Below are 20,284 nucleotides of genomic sequence, written 5' to 3'. Positions count from 1 at the left end.
CTGCAATGACAATTAATCAGCACCATGTGCAAAACCATTCAAATCAGCTTCAACGCTGCTGCCTGTAAAGCACAATACTCTTCATGTTCCTCTCTCCCTGGCCAACTGCAAGCCTATGGCTGAAAGATCTGAGAGAAAGTCTACTCATGGCCTCAAGAATAAAGCAAGTGAAATCACTACCTTGCAACATCCTCCAACAGCAACATGATCTATCAGGCAAAAATGCTCAGACGACCCAGGATATTGAGCCACACACCATATTACAAAGGAAGGCTGAAGATAAAACTGCGTAAACCCCCATCTACCCTCCAAAAGCTAAAGGAAAAAAAATCCTGCCAGTTTTGCTGAGGGGATTTCCTTCTTGCCTCTAAATCTGGTAACACAGTAAGCAGATGTCTGAAAGGTGTCTACAGTCAATCTGAGACAGTTTCATTGAAGATATTAATAAAGAATAACAACCTCACAAGTTACTTTCCTCTCTTAACGATGTTTTCTGAGAAATGGTTTCATCTGTCCGGAAATGACTGGCTGTCAAACCAAACCTATTTCAGATTAACTTCCTGTTTCAATAGTATGACATAGTCAAAATATTCCTCTCTCTATTCTAGATTAATACCAAACTGCTGGACTGCTGGAATTTTTAACTAGGCGGTAACTCTTCAGGCTTTTACCAAACCAAACTTATACACACTATAGCTCTTTAGCCAACAAAAACGGACAGTAACAAAAATACTTATGAAACTGGAAACTATGTGAAACTCAACTGTAATGGGCAGAGATGATTAGCCTTTCCCAGCTAACACAAATTAATTTTTACCTAGAAATGTATGTAACAGACACAAATTGGTTTCAGTGTACTTGTCTCATGCATCATGTTTGAAACGGGGCAAACCAACCCAAAGCATTTTTTCCTGCACTTGTAATTGGCATATTTTCCATAAGACAGAAAAATCCTTGCATTTCCTCTTGCAGACACACCACCTTGGATCTTAGGCTGGCTCAGCCACCACCGTGGTTAATAAACAACTTTCTCAGTGCCAGGGAGAAATAAAACGTTTTCTTCAAATAACGTCTTGCAACATGGTTCAGTGGCTGGATCTTGAAAGTCTAACAACTCGTTTTGAAGGCCTCTGACTTTTAGAGAATACTAGTAACACCTGGTTTTCATTTTAACACTGTTAAAAAGTGGTAAGATTTGCAAAGCGAAGGACCGAAATTGTCCTCAAGATTGTGTGAGACTGAGTTGTCTTGCATTTCTGCAACACCAGCTCCTTGCATTAGATGAGATGTGTTCACCACAGTGACCAAACCATACAGCTTTATCCCAGCTGTTTTGAAATTTAGGTTCTGCTGTCTTGAAATCTTATTTATCATATATTCCCTGCCAAATCTCTTTCTCCTCCAACTCTAATCATTGTTACAGAAGCAATTATGAGTCATATTTGAAAACACAGATGTAAAATTCAAGAGAAATTAGTCCAAACATAGTGTTTTGGTCTGTTGTCATACAGCCTTGTTCCTAATGCCCAGTTCTGTAGGCTATCTCAGTGGACTAATTCAAATCTTCTTTCTTTGAAAAATGCTAAAAACTGAGACATTCCTCATAAATTTCAGCATCTTAATTCATTCATCGTGCTATACTTCATGTCAGCTAGTACGTAATGGCTCTAACCCTGTCCTGAGCCCCACTACTACCTCAATACCAGATTTTATCTAACTATCTGCTCTGGCATAGGGTCCAGGAATTAACAGAATCATATAAATTTCTTCCTCCTGGCTAAACACAGATTTCAGAAGCAGGCTTTGCCATGACTAAGATAGAGGTGTTTGATGCTCTTCATCACAGTAAAAGGCATGCCAAAATTAAAAAAATTTTAAAAATCGTAAAATTCTGAGCTCCAAATAACTGTAGGAGATGAATGCAAGTCACATCTGTAAGGTATTACTGGAGGCATTATTAGATGCTACTTAAATAATAAAATGTATTTTTATTTATTTTAGAAACACTATTTTTAAAAAGAAAGAAAAAAGCACAAATATGTTGAAGGAAACTTCTATTCTCTTGGCACTAGTGCCTAAGAAATTAAATCCATGAATGGGAAAAATGGTAAACGCATAGATACAGCTTCTGACACAGAAGTAGTATAGGATATTAGACCCAGCAATAGAACCTGGGTCTCTCAGGAGTTCAAATCCAACTTCCTGCCTTCTCGTCTTACAACTCCCATCCCAATTTAGGTATGAAACAGAAAGTGAATAAAACATGATCTACTTTGGCATCAGTAAGATGCCAATGCTGTGCTGTAACAGGACAGTAAACCTGGGACACAGAAGTACCTCTGCATAGACCAACATGTGTCCAGCAAGAAGCCTGTCTCCCTTTGCTGAGCATACAGTTGGAGTTAGTGAGCCTTGCCTTATCTGAGGTACCTTCTTCAGAGTTGTACACTTTTCCAATGGAATGCCACGCACACGCAGCAAGGAGGTCATGCACTGAACTCCTAAGTTCAGTTTCCCCAGCCTGCAGCACCAAGATTCGGCATCATGCCATTTGAAGAGAATTCACTGTGCCAGTGAGCATCCTGGCAGCAGCCTAAGGAGCAGCACACAGCATTCTATCTGACCAGCATGACTCAATCCAAGACCCTTTCCATGTAATTTTGAGAAGTGCCACACACACGCTGTTACCACAACTTTCAACTGGAAACACGGAGCTCAGCACTTCTCCAAATCTTACAAACAGGTACTTGATCGAGAAGCTCCAACGCACCAGCAACCCTTCAAAAACTCTGGATCCAGCAACAAGGCTTTTACGACCCTTCAGTACTCAGAGGCTTCATATTGAAGAACACACAAACATTTAATCTGTTCCAACTTCAATTCGCTGTAGAAAAATTAAGGCTGTACAGTTTTTTTCCCCAACCTTTTTTAAAGTGATTTATGATAGCTTTCTCCAGCCCTAACTACATATCGGTAATCTTTTCTTCACACAAATGCTGTTGAAAAGAAGCCCACAGCATCTCTGTAGCAGAGAAGCTGGTCTAAAAAAAAGGGGTTTTCACATGAGATGCAAGATCATTATGTCACAAAGACCATTTTACAGCAGTTAGTAAAGTACAAAGCACCCCATACCATATTTACCATACAGACAAAAATAACTAAATCTTAAGTATTTTTTAAAGTAACAGTAGAAATTGAGTACCATTTAAACACAAAATGTTAAACAAATAATTTCCCTATGAGAAAAATATCTTCAAAATATTACTTCGCAGCTCACACTTATTTATATACTAATACCTATGGTTTGCAACCTTTTATCACCATTCAGCACAATGAGTTTAATCTGCAGACTTTTCTCCCTCCTGTTACACACTTTTCTGTATGTGTTACCAAAAAAATACATTTATAATAGGATACATGCCTACAGAAATAAACAAAATGTAAAATCCACAATGACCATGACTTATTAGCTTCAGTATTTAAAGTCAACAGGATAAGCAAAAAGTCTAGAAATATTACTGCAATTATTACAGAAAAGATACTTACATGGACTAACATCTCTGTATCTGTTTCGATTTCTGTTTTCTGGATATTTTGCAACCCTGTGAGGGTAGTCACTGGATTTATGTCGTATTTCCTTTAAAAAACAAAAAAGTGCAGTTAACTTATAGCCAGCAAGATGATTAAGATTAATGTTTTACATATCCTATTAATTAATCGCAGTTATTAATAATTAACATTTTAAAGCCAACTTTTATTGCACCTACTGCAATTTCACTCAGAAAATGTGTCTCATTCTTGGCCAAGCTGTTGTCATTTAGATCTTCCTACACTTGGTTGACATAACCAAACTAAGATAAGCACAACTTGCTAAGCAACTGATGCACCAGGATCAAAGGGAAAACAAACCAACCAGATATTTATTATGCTTACAGTTTACCCTCTGACTTGCATTTTATCTGCCACAGCAATAAGAGACTCAGATGGAACTTCCACCAGTATTCCTGCTGGCTCCTATACACTGACTGGCAGTTTAAAGCCCCACAAAGGTAACTGAACTCATTAATGATTTTATGGCTGCTGTTAAGAGCCATATGATTATTCTTGGTGGTTTGATGGTTCATCCCAAACAGCTGTAGTTAAACATGAACCAATATAAGAAAGAACTCTAGAGTCACAAATATCAGTGTGAAATCACAGCCTGCTTCTCCCTGTGCATTAATACAAATCTTTCAATAATATGTCAGATATTCAAACAGATTCATTTACACGCTATTTTAAGGATCATACTGTTCACTTGTTCTGAATGTTCATCTTTATTAATTTTTTTGCCTCTAAGTGCATCTTTTCCACAATTTCACTAAGATATACAGATTTACCTTATGTAGACAACTGAAAACAGCCTCCAATGTATTCAACTCTGTCTTTGCATCTCTGTACCAATGCCATCTCAGCAGAGATGTTGCATGATACAGAATTAACAGTATTTTACTTGGAATTCTCTTTTTGTTTTCAGATTATATTGCTGCATTTGATCATTATGTCCCAAAGGGCATTTAAACTTCTCATTACAACTGAGCATTCTTTGGTCTTCTCAATGTTTCCACTATCTTTGTCTTCAAATTTTCTTAATGGCCCAGTCTATTCCTGGACAATGAACACAGCTGGAAAGGACTTCGGCGGAAATCCACCGTACAAAAGAAAGCTCCATTTTTTAGCATCTGGTGCATGACCTTACTTTAAGTGCAGGACCAACCCGTAAAGAACATAAACCCCAATGTGGAGAGGCAACTGCCAAGCACCAGTGCTCCACATATTTGTATAAAAATCTCTCAATCTATTAGGTTTTTTACTTTGATACAGCACACTGAAGCTTCTCTAGTTTACACGACTGACAAGCTTTGGGAGCCTGTACATGGAATGAATGGATCTGGCAGGCATTCACACCCAAGTTCCCATGAAATGTAAATTTTGTATTACTCAGTAACAGCACGCAACATATTTTGTTTTTAAAAGCACCTGCGTCGTGGGGGCACAGAAACACACCTGCACTTAGGTAAAGAAACATTAAACGAGCTGGAAACACTACTACAGTGATGAGAGGGAGGGCACGCTTGCTATAAAGAAACAAACCTAAGGAACTTTAATGACCATTTCTAAAATCAGTTTTCCCACATAATATCCAGCCATGACACAGAATACCCTGAGCTGGAAGGGATCCACAAGGATCATCAAGCCCAACTCCTGACCCTGCACAGGATAACCCCAAGAATCACACCATGTGCCTGAGAGTGTTGGCCAAATGTTTCCTGAACTCTGGCAGGCTTATATTAAATGTTACTTATTTGAAATACAGATATATTCGAAACTGAAATATATGAAATATTGAAATAATGTATTTGAATCACATATAAATCAAATAAATCCCTAATTTAACAGAGAAAAAGCACGATGTGGAGTCAGCAAAAAGAGCTTTGCTTTTTGGTTCTTTTTCCTCATTTGTGAGAGTGCTCTAAAATATTGCTAGCACAAATAACAGCTCTAGTGATACTAGCTGACAAAAGTCTATTTTATGGAAGTGACTGTTGTTGAAAGTTCGTAATCTCGTTGTTTCAACACAGAAAATGCAAATACTGCATCTTTTGAGAGGCAGCCGCGCAGGACCCCCCAGCAGCAGCCAGGCTTTGCAGCGAGAACGGGCGCTGAGGAGGGAGCGCGGATGCCTGAGGAACCGCGCAAACCCAGGGGCGACACTGAGCCTTGGCCGAAGCCATGTTATGGGGCACAGCTTCCCACACGTACCGCAGACCGCGGGGGTCCCGCGGGCCCCGCTCGGTTCAGCCCCGGCGGCACCGACGCTGAGAGGCGCCGAGCACGCGCACGCGCCGCGCCCCACCCCGCGCCTGCGCGCCGCCGCCTCCCACACGCACCCCTCTCCCGGGGCCACCCTTCACGCGCATGCGCGGCGCCTGCCCGCGGCTCCGCTGCGCGCACCTGAGGGCGAGAGCCGTGCTGGCCCAACGACTTCCGCTCTCCCCGCTGCTGAGGCGGCGGCGCGGACTGGGCACGGGCGCTGCCGGCCCGCGGCCATCTCTGGCCCCCACCCTCCTTCCCTCCTGCTCTCCGGCTGGAGCCGACCATCCCACTCGGCTCACCAGATAACGCGCCTGCCAGTCGTTCGTGGCGTCGATCTCCTGAAACTCCTGCTCGATGGCGGCGGACATGATGGCGGCGGCCGACAGGGCACGCGAGCCTGTCCGCGGGAGGCCGGCCAGCGACCTCGCGACCGCTGGAGCGCTGCCCCCCGCCTCACGGGAGCGGCGGGCGCGCACATACGCTCGCGACCGAGTGTCTCGCCGCCGGGCGCATGCGCGGCCCTCGCCCCGCCCACCGAGGGTCGGTGTGCCCACGCCCCCCGGGAGGAGGAGGCGGTATGCACCTGGGGTGACGTCACAGGGGGCGGGGTCGTCCTGCGGTGTCCGCGGGCGTGGTCGGCCCTGGGTCTTCGGGCCTCCGAGCGGTTGTTGTCACAGGACCACAGAATTAGTCGGGTTGGAAAAGACCTCTGAGATCATCGAGTCCAACCTGTGACCCAACACCACCTTGTCAACTAGACCATGGCACTGAGTGCCATATCCAGTCTTTTCTTAAACACCTCCAGGGACGTGACTCCACCAACTCCCTGGGCAGCCCATTCGAGAGTCTAATCACCCTTTCTGTGAAGAAAGTCTTCCTAACTTCCAAACTAAAGCTCCCCTGGCACGGCCTGATGCTGTTTCCTCTCGTCCTGTCACTGGTTGCCTGGGAGAAGAGCCCCATCCCCACCTGGCTACAACCTCCTTTCAGGTAGTTGTAGAGTGATAAGGTCTCCCCTGAAGCCTCCTCCTCTCTAGTCTAAACACCTCCTGCTCCTTCAGCTGCTCCTCATAGGACTTGTGCTCCAGACTCTTCACCAGCTTCGTTGCTCTTCTCTGGACCTGCTCCAGCGCCTCAGTGTCTTTCCTGAATTGAGGGCCCCAGAACTGAACACAGTATTTGAGGTGTGGCCTCACCAGTGCCGAGTACAGAGGGAGAATCACTGGTCCTGCTGGCCACACTGTTCCTGATACCGGCCAGGATGCCGGTGTGCCCACCTGGGCACACTGCTGGCTCATGTTCAGCTGCTATCGATCAGCACTCCCGGGTCCTTTTCTGCCGGGCAGCTTTCCAGCCACTCTGCCTCCAGCCTCTCGCGCTGCATCTCTGTCCCGATGTCACTGAGCGGACACGGCCCTCTGAGGGTGCATGAGCGCTTCCATGGAGTCCCCATCCCGGCTCAGCGCCGCACCCCCCTCGCTCCGTCGGCAGCCGCCCCTTCTCAAAAGCAGAAGTGCGAAGACACGGACGTATGGGACAGAGAAATCACGGCGGAGCTCGCCGTCCCGAAAGCAGAAACGCTGCGTCCCGCCGCTATTGCCTCACTGGGACAGGGAGTCCCTCAGGGAGCAGCTCGGCGGACGCCGAGCAAAGCCAAGGGCCGGGCGGGGGCAGCGAGCGCTGCGGGGCGCGGGCGGCGGGGGGAGAGCGCCGGTGGCCCTCGGGCAGAAGAACAACGCCTGCGGCTCAGCAAAAGTCACTGGGTAACGCCCAGAGCCTTAAAAATGTGTTTGTGAATTAGTGCCGCAAAGGGGGATTATGTATCATCAATGTCTATAAGTATCTAAAGGGAGGGTGTCAAGAGGATGAAGCCAGGCTCTTCTCGGTGGTGCCAAGCAATGGGACAAGAGGCAACGGGCAGAAATTGACGCACAGGAAGTTCCACCTGAATACGAGGAAGAAATTCTTCACTGAGTGGGTGACTGTGCACTGCAACAGATTGCCCAGAGAGGTTATGAGTCTCCCTCACTGGAGATATTCAAGAACCGTCTGAATGCAGTCCTGTGACATGTGCTCTGGGATGACACTGCTTAAGCAGGGAGGTTGGACCAGATGATCCACTGTGATCCCTTCCACCCTGACCCATTCTGTGAGAGGTCACAATGCCTCCCCAAAACCTGGTGACAGCCCTACCCTCCACCTCGCTGCCTCCTCTCCCACGGGTCCCTGTCCTGAAATTTAACTCCTGGCACTCTTTTCCTGCGGCAGGCTCTCCCCAACTCTCAACATGGCCTCTCACGGACTGGGAGGTTTTACAGGGAACATTTGGATATGCCCTCTCCCACCCCTGAGGGGCCTCCACCCCTCACTGGGCCCCAGCTCCTCCCCTATGCTCTCCTGCTCTGTTGCCACTGGGCATCCTCCACCCTGGGCCCCCTCGGAGTGTCCTGACACCAGTCACGTACACACAGGCAGGGGCTGAGCTTGTTAAACATGGTGTGGCTGACACATCTGAAGGAAGGACGCCATGCAGAGGGACCTGGACATCCTTGAGAAGTGGGCCCTCAGGAACCTCATGAGGTTTAACAAGACCAAGTGTAAGGTGCTGCATCTGGGTGAGGGTAACCCCTGGTATCAACACAGGCTGGGGGATGAACAGATTGAGAGCAGCCCTGCCGAGAAGGACTTGGGGGTGCTGGTGGATGAGAGGCTGGACATGACCCAGCAATGTGCGCTCACAGCCCAGAAAGCCAATTGTATCCTGGGCTGCATCAAAAGCAGTGTGGCCAGTAGGTCAAGAGAGGGGATTCTGCCCCTCTACTCTCTGGTGAGACCCCATCAGGAGTACTTCATCCAGCTCTGGGGTCCCCAGCACAGGAAGGACATTGACCCATTGGAGTGAGTCCAGATGAGGGCCACCAAGTTGGTCAGAGGGATGGGGCACCTCTCCTATGAAGAAAGGCTGAGAGAATTGGGATTGTTCAGCCTGGAAAAGGGAAGGCTTAGGTGTGACCTAATTTGTGGCCTTCCAGTACCTGAACAGAGCCTGCAAGAAAGATGGAGAGAGACTTTTTACAAGGGCATGTAGTGATAGGGAAAGGGGCAATGGCCTTAAACTGAAAGAGAGTAGATTTAGGTTAGATATTAGGAGGAAGTTCTTTGCTGTGAGGGTGGTGAGACATTGGAACAGGTTTCCTAGAGAAGTTGTGAATGCCCCATCCCTAGAAGTGTTTAAGGCCAGGCTGAATGGGGCTCTGGAGCAGCCTGGTCTAGTGAAAGGAACTCCCCTTTCCATGGCAGGGGGGTTGGAAGGAGATGATCTTTAAGGTCCCTTCCAATGCAAGCCATCCCATGGTTCTATGATCTATAGCCTCTATGATAACCAGCTGCACAGTCCTGCATGTGGCTGTGCCACCACTGTGGTTCCCCATGCAACTAATAGTTTTGAAACAGACTTCTGGTTTTGACATCCAAATACCTGCCATTGAATGCTGTTGCATTTCTTTTCTGTTGTACAGTGCTCCAAATCCACTGGCTGATGTGCTTCCTCAAGTCCTGCAAGAAAAGCTCATGTCCTGGACACCAGCGGACTGCACACTGGACACTTCAGGTGCCTCTGAAGCAAAGCTGAGGGGACAGTATGAATCAGTAAGTTCTTAAGAAGTTTATCCAGGTAACTCAAGGAAATGTTGCACAAGATTTTCTTAAACTGTAGATTCAAGCTTTGAAATCGATATAGGGAATGGCTTTCCTGGATTTTTCTGCCTGCAAGACTGAGGCACAGGTCATGTCTGTAGTTCTCCAGTGCTCTCTAGTTAATCAGTGTTCTATGTGTGATCTGTTATGAAACAAGTAAATAAGACAATATTTGTGAATTATGTTTATGATTTTTGAAGTACAGAGAAGAATCCAAGTGCCCACCCTCGAGGTAATGATTGGTTTTCATTTGAAATAGGTTTCTTTGAATTCATGTTTCAGTTAATAAAATAATTCTTAACCTCAGAAAACTTACATTGCACAAGTTGAGTGTAAGAAAGTGAATAGATACACAGAAACTGTCTGCCAAATAACAATTTTCAATAACAAAATTAAAATATACACCTTCCTCTTTGATTTTATTCTTTGGTAGGCTTTTCCCTGTACATAAACTTGCTGACTAATCTGTATTTATAGCATTTATGACATGAGAAGCTTGTGCTTGCCACTGTTTGTGATATTTGGGGATGTAGTTCATACTGGGACAGCAATGTACTCGTGTTGTTAGGAAAGGGAGTTTCATGGTAGAAACTATGTTTAGAATCTGTAACACAAATGAGTGCCCAGAGACAGCTCATGGAAAGCTGGTTTAAAAAAGCAATAACTTGTAAACCAGGAGTTTCTGAAGAAATTGCCATTGTCTGGTTTTGGGTTGTTGTTTTACTACAAATATGCTGAAAATGCTGTACCAGTTCTCTGGTTTTTGGGAAGTGAGGCCAGGATAGGCCCAAGACTACAGCTATAATGGTCTGTGGAGGAGAACTGTATATACAACATAAACCAAGTACACTCATTAGAAAACTTTATTTATTCTATTGCCAATAGTGTATTCCTGCTCTGGATTAGCTATGCAGCCAAACCCATATGAACTACTACATAAACCCTTAAACCCTTGAGATAGCATGAGACACGTGCGAGCACGATAACATAGTTCCTGGAAAATCTGGTATGATGTTAGTGTTTTCTGTCTTAGTATAAACACAAACAGGCAGTTATTGCAATGTTTTCTTATTAAAATGTCTGATAATTTGAGAAGCCCCTTGCTGTGCTGACAGAACAGTCACCCTAATGTAGTCGGTATCCACAGCAGTTCTGATTTCAAAATTAGCTTTGGTGCCCTTGAAGACCAATCGAGTCAGTTTTAAATGTTTTTTGTCCAGTGACCTTGGCTGAACAATTAACTTTAGTACCAGTCTGGAATGGACTAAGTGTTTGTTCCTCCATGTGTACTTTTTTGGTCATTCACTGGAATTACTCAAGCACCATTTATTGGAAATGATCTAGTTTGTGCTGCTTTTCTGAGAACCATTTTGGATATTGGTAGGCAAAGAACAAATTCTTCCCTGAGGTGGTTTTGTTCACAAATACACTCCACATCAATTTTAGCTGTTAAGGAAGAAAGCTGTAATGTGCTTAAGCTTGCCACGATGTGAAAGGATGAGAACAAATAATTACTGATTTAAGTCTTGTAGCCCAAGGCCTAAAGGAGAACAGGATCCTCCCTTCCCCCATGAGCTGGATAGGACTTGAAACCCAGAAGGGCTGGCCACTTTCTGGCATCTGATAGGGAGCAGGAGAAGCTGGATGAAAAGGTCCAATGGTCAGGATGAAACAGATTTCATTTATTGTGTGCATTTACAGTTAGACATTATATTTCAGACTTTTGGAAACTGTATTCCTTGTTCAAGTGAAAGTTAAAATTCCTATTACCAAAAGTGGATGTCAGTGCAAATACTTCTGAACCATATTGTTGCTTTCCTCTCCCTGCCCAAAACTGTATTCTGGCATACAACAAAAGGAAAAAAACAAACAAACAAAAAACTCCACCGCAAACCCTTCAAAATGTATGTAGCAAAATGGAAATCCTTGTAGCAGTGCCAGGAGCAGAAGTGCAAGGGGCTCAAACAGGTTTGCATTCAGCTAAGAAAGTGTGTCACCTCAGAGGTCCACAACAGTGGGATCCTAGTGTCTGATAAAAACCAGTTCTGTAGTAAAAGTGATGGGAGTAGGGAAGAGAAGGGCAACATAGCTGTGCCCAGACTATAGGATTGCCCAAATTGTTGCCTGGAGTTCTGTGTAGAAGAAATTCATGGCCAAGGAAGAAAGGAAATACTAAGGTCTATTAGGAAAGTCTGTTTCATAGGCCAGAGATCTGTGCCAGTCTGTATGGCCCTGGACTCCTACGGTGAAGCTGAAATACTTGTGGAGTATGAAAAGAAAAGTGTAACTGGCTGAAGTGCTGTCATGAGTGAATGGACACACTAGCAGGCAGAAAGGGCAGCTGGCCAGGATGTCTGAGGGGTAGAACGACTTTAGGCTCTGCTGAGGCTTTTTGTGCCCTTCCAGCAACCTAAGCTGGGGTGTGCAGTCAGCCACAAAGCCTAATGCCTATGAGTCAATGCAGGGGGTGTGGGGTGCAGCTACGGGAAGAGGAGGAGAGCCAGTTGCCAAGAGAAAGATGACTCCGAGTTGTTATTTTTCTTGCTTGTAGAGAGGATCTTGCTTGCTGGGGATGATTTGTGTATGTTACTTGATTTTCTGTCCCTCTTTCCTTTTCATCATTAGCTATAGTGGAATTTATTGACGTCATGGTTTGCAAGTGAGAAAGTCTAATTCACTGAGTGTCCAGAGTGGCTTGATGTCATTCCACAGTCCTGGCTAGAAGGTAACTTTTTACTAGAAATGGCATCTACAGAAACTACCTATAGGTGACATCAAGTTTTCACATTTGTTTGAAGATCACTGGTTTATTAGATTTTAAAATTATTTTCCTCACAGACTGGATATGGCTGTTCATGCTTAGACCATTCTAATCTTGCAGTTATTATTTCAAAGCATCGCTTTACCTGCATAATGGTTTAAGAGGTGTCTAAGCAGCAGTTCTGGAAACACCTTTATGTTGCCCAGTGAGTCTTTAACTCACATTCTCTTACAATTTTGAAATCATAGTATCATGATCTTGTAGCTTGTCTGTAGCACAGATTCTGTATTTTAGTGGTTTTCATGCTTGATTAGATATATGTTCATCTACATTCAAGATTATCTTTCAAATTACAAAATGAAGGGCATTCTTTGAATTACAACTGAAAAGGTTGTGATGCACCAAACCACTGTTATTTGCTAGGACAAGTTCTGGTAAGAAAAGACTTTTTAGCAAAAGAAGACTTTGTACTGAGGAGTAACAATAAATGTGTCTGTTACAAATTTGTGTTCTCAATTTTACGTTCCGGGTTTTATTTGGGTTTCCCGGCATCTGAACAGAGTAATTATGACTATTTTCAAGGGTGTAAAAATCTCCAAATTGTGTTTGCCTTTTTTTTCCCTCCAATAGCTTGAAATAAAGTAATAAAAGCCCTCAGATGTAATCCATTTTGTAATTTATATTTCTGCATTAGACAACCTGAAGGGCCAATAACAGGAAACGGTTTTCTTTTACTACTAGCTGTAATAATGATTTTAAAAATCTTATTATTACCAACTTCATAGAAACTTAAATTTACCATGTGGTGGTGGGCCTTCAACATATGTTACAATAATTACTTCTGTCTTTCCTGTGCTAGCAGAGGTAGGTCTGTGCAAGGTTTGTGATATATTTGCCTGTTTTTAAGTTGACATTAATATATCCAATTTCATACAATTTCCCGTATAAACTTGTCCTGTGGAGATAATGAGCAGCCCTGTAGGAGCCACATTCTCTGAGTCACTGTTTTGATGGCAGGGTTCCACGAATTTGCAGCTAGTTTTGTCTGCTGAGATGTCCTTTGGTATGCTACACAGAACAAGGTGTTCACACTTGAGTCACTGTGGAACAGCATCAGATCTTGTGAGGACCATGAAAAACTAGATAAAAATTCGCATTGCTACATTTACATCGCAGGGCAGGATTGTGATAATAGATGCACCTCTCTTTTTCCCTTGAAGTAAATCAAAGAGCAAAGAGGAAAATACATTTTGCCTGTATATGGCAAAGAGCCATGAAGAAATTTTTAATTTTTCAGGCAGTATGATTTCCTACAAAAATCAGTTAATAGTGCATATAAAATTTATCTTTCCTTTTTTTCCTTTGATAATGTCTCTTATAAAAGTGTCTTTGAAACTAATCTGCCAAAGTAAGGAGTCCTAAAAAAATCTGTTTTGCATAACAAGTATGATAGAATTTCTGAATGTATGCTATGTTGCCTTTGGTCCAGACATTTAAAACCTCTAATTCATACCCTTGTGGCATGTGAATGGGCTGTAACTGCTAAACCAATTTGTTTGTTTTCTCAGAGAAAACAAAAACTGAATGTAATGTACTGAAAGAATGATCCATAACACACGTTTTCCAATTGGAATGCTGTCAAGGTCTGTAACATCTTATTTTAGCCAGTGGAACAGTTCCAGCAGTTCAAGTCATGACATGACCACTTACTGGAATTAACAACCTGGGGAGAAAAATGACCTTGTGCAGAACGTGTCCAGTATCAGAACTGCTGTATGAAAGTGTCTGGATCTTTTGAATTTTATGTCTTTTCTTTTTTCCCTACTCTCTCACAGTGTACAAAGAGACATCACTAGTCATCAAACAATACTATTTTCCTTTTAAAAACTTTCTGGTGCCACTCCTCAAGCAGACCCCCACATCTTCTTTGGTGGCAGACATTCATACCCTCTAAATACACTGGAGGCAATTTCTCCAAAGAAAACACATTAGATGTCCTAGTACACCATTTTCTTTATTTTGCCACATTCTTGTATCAGAAGTGTCTTGCTTGTGTCTTAGATCACTCAGAGTCAAATTCTTCTCGTGATTTAAATATACAGTTATGTTACTAACACAGATTTGCAGTAATGGAACAATGCTACAAAAACATAACAAAACAAAGTATGTTGTTAAGATTCTATTTGTCAAGAAATATCCTCCAGGGTCACTTCAGCATCTCAGGTAGCTTCTACCTCCGATTCTCTTATACTAATTTTGGAACCTCTATTCACTTGAAATTTATTTTCATTATCAAAGGTGGCTGTTTACTTCTTACTATCCCTTTCTTAAGCACTGAGCAGAAATGATAAGATGCAGAGCGAAAGCAAAGGTATTTTCTTTTGTGTGCATGTGTTCAAGAAAGACCACCTTAGTTTTGCCCTTTGTTTTTCTTGATTAAGAAAGAACATTTAGTTGAGTCTGGTGATTAGATTCCTGAAAATGATACTGTGAGGAGGGGATTAGGACATAGGACTGCCATAAACCCATATCTGCATACCTTAACAGGTACAGGTTGTTACATTAATAATTATTTATATAATAATCCGAATGGTCCTGATTTCCCTTTTCTTCTCAACATATTGGTAGTACCTTCTACATACTATCATCAGAAGTTATAAATGCACAGTCTAATTTCTAGATTCAAAGTATATCTTGGCTGGTAAATGCCAAACGAGGAATAATATAGAATCATAGAATAGAATCATAGAATCAGCTGGGTTGGAAGGGACCTCAGAGATCATCAAGTCCAACCCTTGATCCACTACCGCTGCGGTTACTAGACCATGGCACTGAGTGCTACATCCAGTCTCTTTTTAAAAATCTCCAGGGATGGAGAATCCACTACTTCCCTGGGCAGCCCATTCCAATGTCTGATCACCCTCTCTGTAAAGATATTCTTTCCAATATCTAACCTAAACTCCCCTGGCACAACTTAAGACCATGCCCTCTTGTCTTGCTGATGGTTGCCTGGGAAAAGAGACCAACCCCCACCTGGCTACAACCTCCTGTCAGGGAGTTGTAGAGACTGATGAGGTCTCCCCTGAGCCTCCTCTTCTCCAGGCTGAACAGCCCCAGCTCCCTCAGCCTCTCCTCATAGGACTTGTGCTCAAGTCCCTTCACCAGCCTAGTTGCTCTTCTCTGGACCTGCTCCAGGACCTCAATATCCTTCCTGAACTGAGGGGCCCAGAACTGGACACAGTGCTCGAGGTGTGGCCTCACCAGCGCTGAGTACAGGGGAAGACTCACTTCCTTGGACCTGTTGGCCACACTGTTCCTGATACAGGCCAGGATGCCATTGGCCTTCTTGGCCACCTGGGCACACTGCTGGCTCATGTTCAGCTTCCTGTCAATCCAATATGCCAGCAGCTATGACGAAATAAGAAGTGGGATGTATTATTTGTGAAACTGACACATACGCAGTCTTTGTTCTAGAGGAATGTCTGTTCTGGGGAAAGTCAAATCCTATTATGCCAGTATTTCTTTGTCCCAAGAAAAGTGGTAAGGATAATGAAGTGTTAAGGACAATTCTCACCTAATTTCCAGAGTTTTAGCAACCTTGGAAAGTAGGATGAGGCAGACAGCTGAAGGAGGTAACTGCATCAGTCATTTCAGCTAATTTTGCTGTCAAATAGGTGTCAACGTTATGCAATATTACAATAGAATTTACACAATTCTGTCACAGCAAGTGGAATAAATCCTGACTATATTTAGACAGGAGATTCCAATGAAAAATTATTATGTTTCTAAAACATAAATATATATGCCTTCTCTTTTTTTTATCTCTCACTTTCCTTAGAGAGGAAGTATTTGGGACTGCTTTGTTCACACAGAGGAGTGACTTGTTAATGAGTTCGATAACTGATTAGATTAATGAAATCTATTCTGCAAGTTATACACCTCCGGTTACTCTAACTGGAAACTTACGTGTGCAGCATTTTATACAATAGTTTTTGTTATGCAAGTTGCACATAAGTATACCTTTAAATCTATGAAGTGTTACCCAATGTGATGAAAATTATATTAGCTAGAATTACCAAGTGCCGACTTTTATTTTTCTTGATAATTTAAAAATATTTCTACAAAAAGTAAGGCAGATAGTTTTAATGATCATGCAGATAACTGCATTATTAACTCTTGGAAATCTACCTCTCTCAGGATCAGATTATAGCATTATTAGAGAGAAAATGGAAACAATATTTTTGCTTTGACTAATCTGTGCAAGTCAGCAGATGGTGGTTAAGTAGATTCTGTGCACTGTTCATTTGTGTGTTTATACTCTGTGCATAATACTTGTGTATATAAATATCATCTGTTCCTGCTGTCCTCCCACAGAGCACCACAATGTGCCGTGTATTTTCTTTGTATTTCAGATATCTCAAGGGCATGGGCTCAAGAGTTATTCTCAGTACCTAGGAACAGTAGATCAGCCACTCACCAAAGATGCAGGCATCTGAAATAATTGTATTTCAGCTTGTTCAAAAGCAGATACTTTTGGGCAAATGTTGAATAAGTTGTGTGGGTAGAAATTATGTCTTTTAGGCATACATTGTTTCCTCCTTTACATGGCAGCGGGTTACTTTGGGCAGGAAGCTGGTAATTACCTTGCTGGTAATTAGTATGACTTACCTGACCTTTGCTGAAAGGAGCATTCACTGTTCAGCAGTTGCTAATAAGCCTCCACAATAGAGCTGTGTGGGATGTTCAAAGTGCCATTAATCCTAAGGCACGATGTGAACATGCCTCAAAATACTCAAGTGCTTTTTTCAGTGCGTTCATATGGTGGATGCTCTCTCATCTTTGGGCTGTATTTCTTTTGGCACATGCCTTGAGTTTTCAGTTAAAGTATCTGTCACAACACAAACATTCCTTATTCCTGTAAGGCCAAGTGACCATGCTAATTTGTACAGTTCCATAGAAAAGAGATTTAACAGCATGCAGACCTGATTTTTCTCTTGCAACAGTGAAATTTTAAGATTTAGAAATAATTTAATTGAAAATACGTTAACATAAACTATGACCATACAGTTTACGCAATAACAAATTAAAATTACATAAATTCTTTGCTGCAACTAATGACTGGTCCTTTGAGTAATCTGTCCTCATAGCAATTCATGTTGGGAATTTCTCCTTGTTATGATTCTGATCTGGCAGCATCACTGGGTTGAGAGATATGATGAATGAAGTGGTTGGTGATTAGTATGAAGCCAATGTACATTTCCTCTTTGAAGGGAGCGCACCCTTATAGCTGCTTGTAAGGCAGCATTTTTGTTAGTGAGAATTTCACTGGCAGAGGAAAAAATTCCAGTGAATGGGAAATTAGTTTTTGTAGTCATGTGTCTTCCAGAAATTCAAATATGCTTCCCCTGGAATCTTGTCTGGTATTTCATTACATGTTCTTAATCAAGATGTTTCAAATGCTTTGGAAACAATGAACTATTATTTTTGTCACAATAAATTCATCACATTTCCTTTCAGAAATGTCAGAGGGAGGAGGAGTGTTTAGCAGAACTCTAGGGAGCCTTTCGGTGTTCTCTCTACCAGAGTCTGAAATGTCCCTGTCCATTTAACATTTGCTGATATATATTATCTGGACTCTGCCCCCAGACTGTTCCTTAGCTAAATAAACTTCATCTTGTTATGCCCCACAATGATCATATATAAGCTATATGCAGCATATGCAATTCATAAATAGGTGATTCCAAGTCTATAATATAGTTTCTCTATACACCATGTAGAAATTTGAAATTTGAGACAGAGAGACAGGGTCTATACTACATAGAAAGAAATTAAAGTGTCATTTAACAGTCTGAAAATCTTGGCTATGCCCTTTCAGAAATATTCCTTGAACTCTGAAGCTGTCTGTAAGCACAGCCTCTTGCCCTAGCTGAGATTCCTGTTAGACCCAGAACACAGAAAAGATTGTTATTCCTTTCTTTTAGATACAAGAAAATGGCCCCAAGTATTATTGTTTTGTTGAAAGTCATAAGTATAAGGCTCTTTTTGGGATGGGCCCTGAGTTTGTTCAACTGCTGCAGAGTTATATTAATGTCCCTGTACAGCTGCTTAAGTATATTTTTTGTAATAGGTAATCCTGTTGTGTTTGGAGAATATGTGGTTTTCCTAAAATGCTAATTTTAAAAAGCTCTTTAGCCTATTATAGCTAAATATCATTTTAATGAAGCATGTTTGTTACACTTACCAACAACAAAGTATTGATCATGTAACAAGAGTAACAAACAAGTTACTTCCACAGTGAATACTGTATTGTGTTGTCATCTTTCAAACTGTGTTGAACCACCTCTGCTGCCCTATGAGTTCAGATTTGTACCAGACAAACATTTAGATATTATGCCCCAATATAAATACTTCTTCTTTTGCCAAATGAAAAAAAAAAAAGTCTTGAAGTCATTTATTTGTACTGACAGGCAATGCTGTTTTAACTTTAGAGTCTTTATTTTATTTCAACAGGGAACAGCAAGGCCAGCTGCAGGTACAGGCAATGTAGGCAGGTTGCCTATGGATGCAGATGTTCAGGGTGGCACAATGGTCCCAATAAAGAGCAGCCAAATTCTACTCTTTCTTCTGCCAAGGCCTTTCTCCTGTGAAGAGGAATACCATGACTTTGAGCTGTTCATACCATGTGAATAACTGATTTCTACCTTCTGACAGCAAACTCTCTCAGCCTGAGTAATTTACACTTTTATACTGTAAGGATGCATGTGTTATATTGTATGTGTGCATGCTTTATACTCACTCTCAGAGTATGCACCAGCTGCAGTAGCAAACCTGACCCTTCTGACTTGGTCCTATCTCTGCCCCATCCTTTCATGAGAGCAGCTGAGCCCTGGCAGCAGTGTGGGAGATGTAAATGATGAATTATTTACTGCTTGAGAGGTAAGGGCTGTGGGCAAGGAGAGGCACAATCTCCTGAAACTAGAGACTGGAGGGCTGGGATCCAGTGACAGATGAAGTAGGCCTCTTAGTTCTACTCCTAGTCATTCAAAACCCCAGTAAATCTCAGCTAGTCTCAACAGTGGATCTCCCTACACCTCCCTCTTCTCTTTCCTCCATGGTCTTCTTCATACACATCCACCTTCCACAACCTCCATGTTCTATTGTATACAGACTCTACTTACTGCTGCATAATTCAAATTTTCCTGTCAGTGGAGATGCCTTGAGTCAGCTCCAGTAACCAACCACTTAAAATTTTCCAATCTATTAAGCAGATCACATCAAGTTGTATGCTCACTTCAAAAATGGAAGAAAAACTCCAAATAAAGAAAAAAATAATCTAAAGATATACCTCTGGTAAACGAAATTCAGTCACATACAGGATGGATGGCATCCCTGTGTAACATGGCTCAGCCCTGCTTCTGTGCCGTTCATCAGCTGTGCCTCCGCCTTCAATCCCACAGAGCAGGAGTGATGAGGGAGCTGCCAGAGGAGCTCACCAAGCTCTCTCCATCACTTATCACCAGTCCTAGCTAACTGTGGAGGTTCCAGATGACTGGAAGTTGGCCAATGTGACGCCCATCCATAAGAAAGGCTGGAAGAAGGATCTGGGAAACTACAGGCCTGTCAGCCTGACCTCTGTGCCTGGCAAGGTTATGGAGCAGATCATCCTGAGTGCCGTCACCCAGCACGTGCAGGACTGCCGGGGGATCAGACCCAGCCAGCATGGATTTTGGAGGGGCAGGTCCTGCCTGAACAACCTGATCTCCTTCTGTGACCAGGTGAGTCGCCTGGTGGATGAGGGAAGGCTGTGGATGTGTCTACCTGGACTTCAGCAAAGCCTTTGACACCGTCTCCCACAGCACACTCCTGAAAAAGCTGGCAGCCCACGGCTTGGACAGGGGCACTCTGTGCTGGGTTAGGAACTGGCTGGAGGGCCGGGTCCAGAGAGCGGTGGTGAACAGTGCAGCATCCAAT

At 42.9% G+C, this 20,284-nt stretch overlaps 2 protein-coding genes across 6 annotated transcripts in view; one reads left to right on the top strand and one right to left on the bottom strand.

Moving 5' to 3' along the window:
- The window catches only part of PTPN2 (protein tyrosine phosphatase, non-receptor type 2), a 29,022-nt gene extending 22,666 nt beyond the window's left edge, over positions 1–6,356 (bottom strand). For both annotated transcript variants that reach the window (XM_017819463.1, XM_017819462.1), the window contains exons 1-2: positions 6,156–6,356; positions 3,547–3,637 (exon numbers count right to left, since the gene is read on the bottom strand). In XM_017819463.1, coding sequence (XP_017674952.1) covers positions 3,547–3,637; positions 6,156–6,224 — 160 coding nt within the window. In that variant the 5' untranslated portion in view covers positions 6,225–6,356. The remainder of the gene's footprint in view (positions 1–3,546; positions 3,638–6,155) is intronic.
- A 24-nt stretch (positions 6,357–6,380) lies between these two features.
- Positions 6,381–20,056, top strand: LOC108499541. Of its 4 annotated transcripts, none has more exons than XR_001875575.1 (3): positions 6,381–6,431; positions 9,375–9,504; positions 18,824–18,928. XR_001875575.1 is itself a non-coding variant. In XM_017819452.1 (3 exons), the coding sequence occupies exons 1-3, from the start codon at positions 7,285–7,287 to the stop codon at positions 19,001–19,003; spliced, it is 645 nt and encodes a 214-aa protein (XP_017674941.1). In that variant the 5' UTR covers positions 7,274–7,284; the 3' UTR covers positions 19,004–20,056. The 4 variants fall into 4 exon arrangements, 2 of the variants coding, with proteins under 2 accessions (XP_017674941.1, XP_017674943.1); XM_017819452.1 differs by lacking the exon at positions 6,381–6,431 and adding an exon at positions 7,274–7,619 and having other exon boundaries at positions 18,824–20,056; XM_017819454.1 differs by lacking the exons at positions 6,381–6,431; positions 18,824–18,928 and adding exons at positions 7,274–7,619; positions 12,178–12,510.
- The last annotated feature ends 228 nt before the right edge of the window (positions 20,057–20,284 follow it).

This window comes from Lepidothrix coronata, unplaced genomic scaffold, assembly GCF_001604755.1.
Source record: "Lepidothrix coronata isolate B3197 unplaced genomic scaffold, Lepidothrix_coronata-1.0 Scaffold75, whole genome shotgun sequence".
In the NCBI taxonomy this organism is placed as follows: domain Eukaryota; kingdom Metazoa; phylum Chordata; class Aves; order Passeriformes; family Pipridae; genus Lepidothrix; species Lepidothrix coronata.
This window is presented reverse-complemented; position numbering and strand designations above follow the sequence as displayed.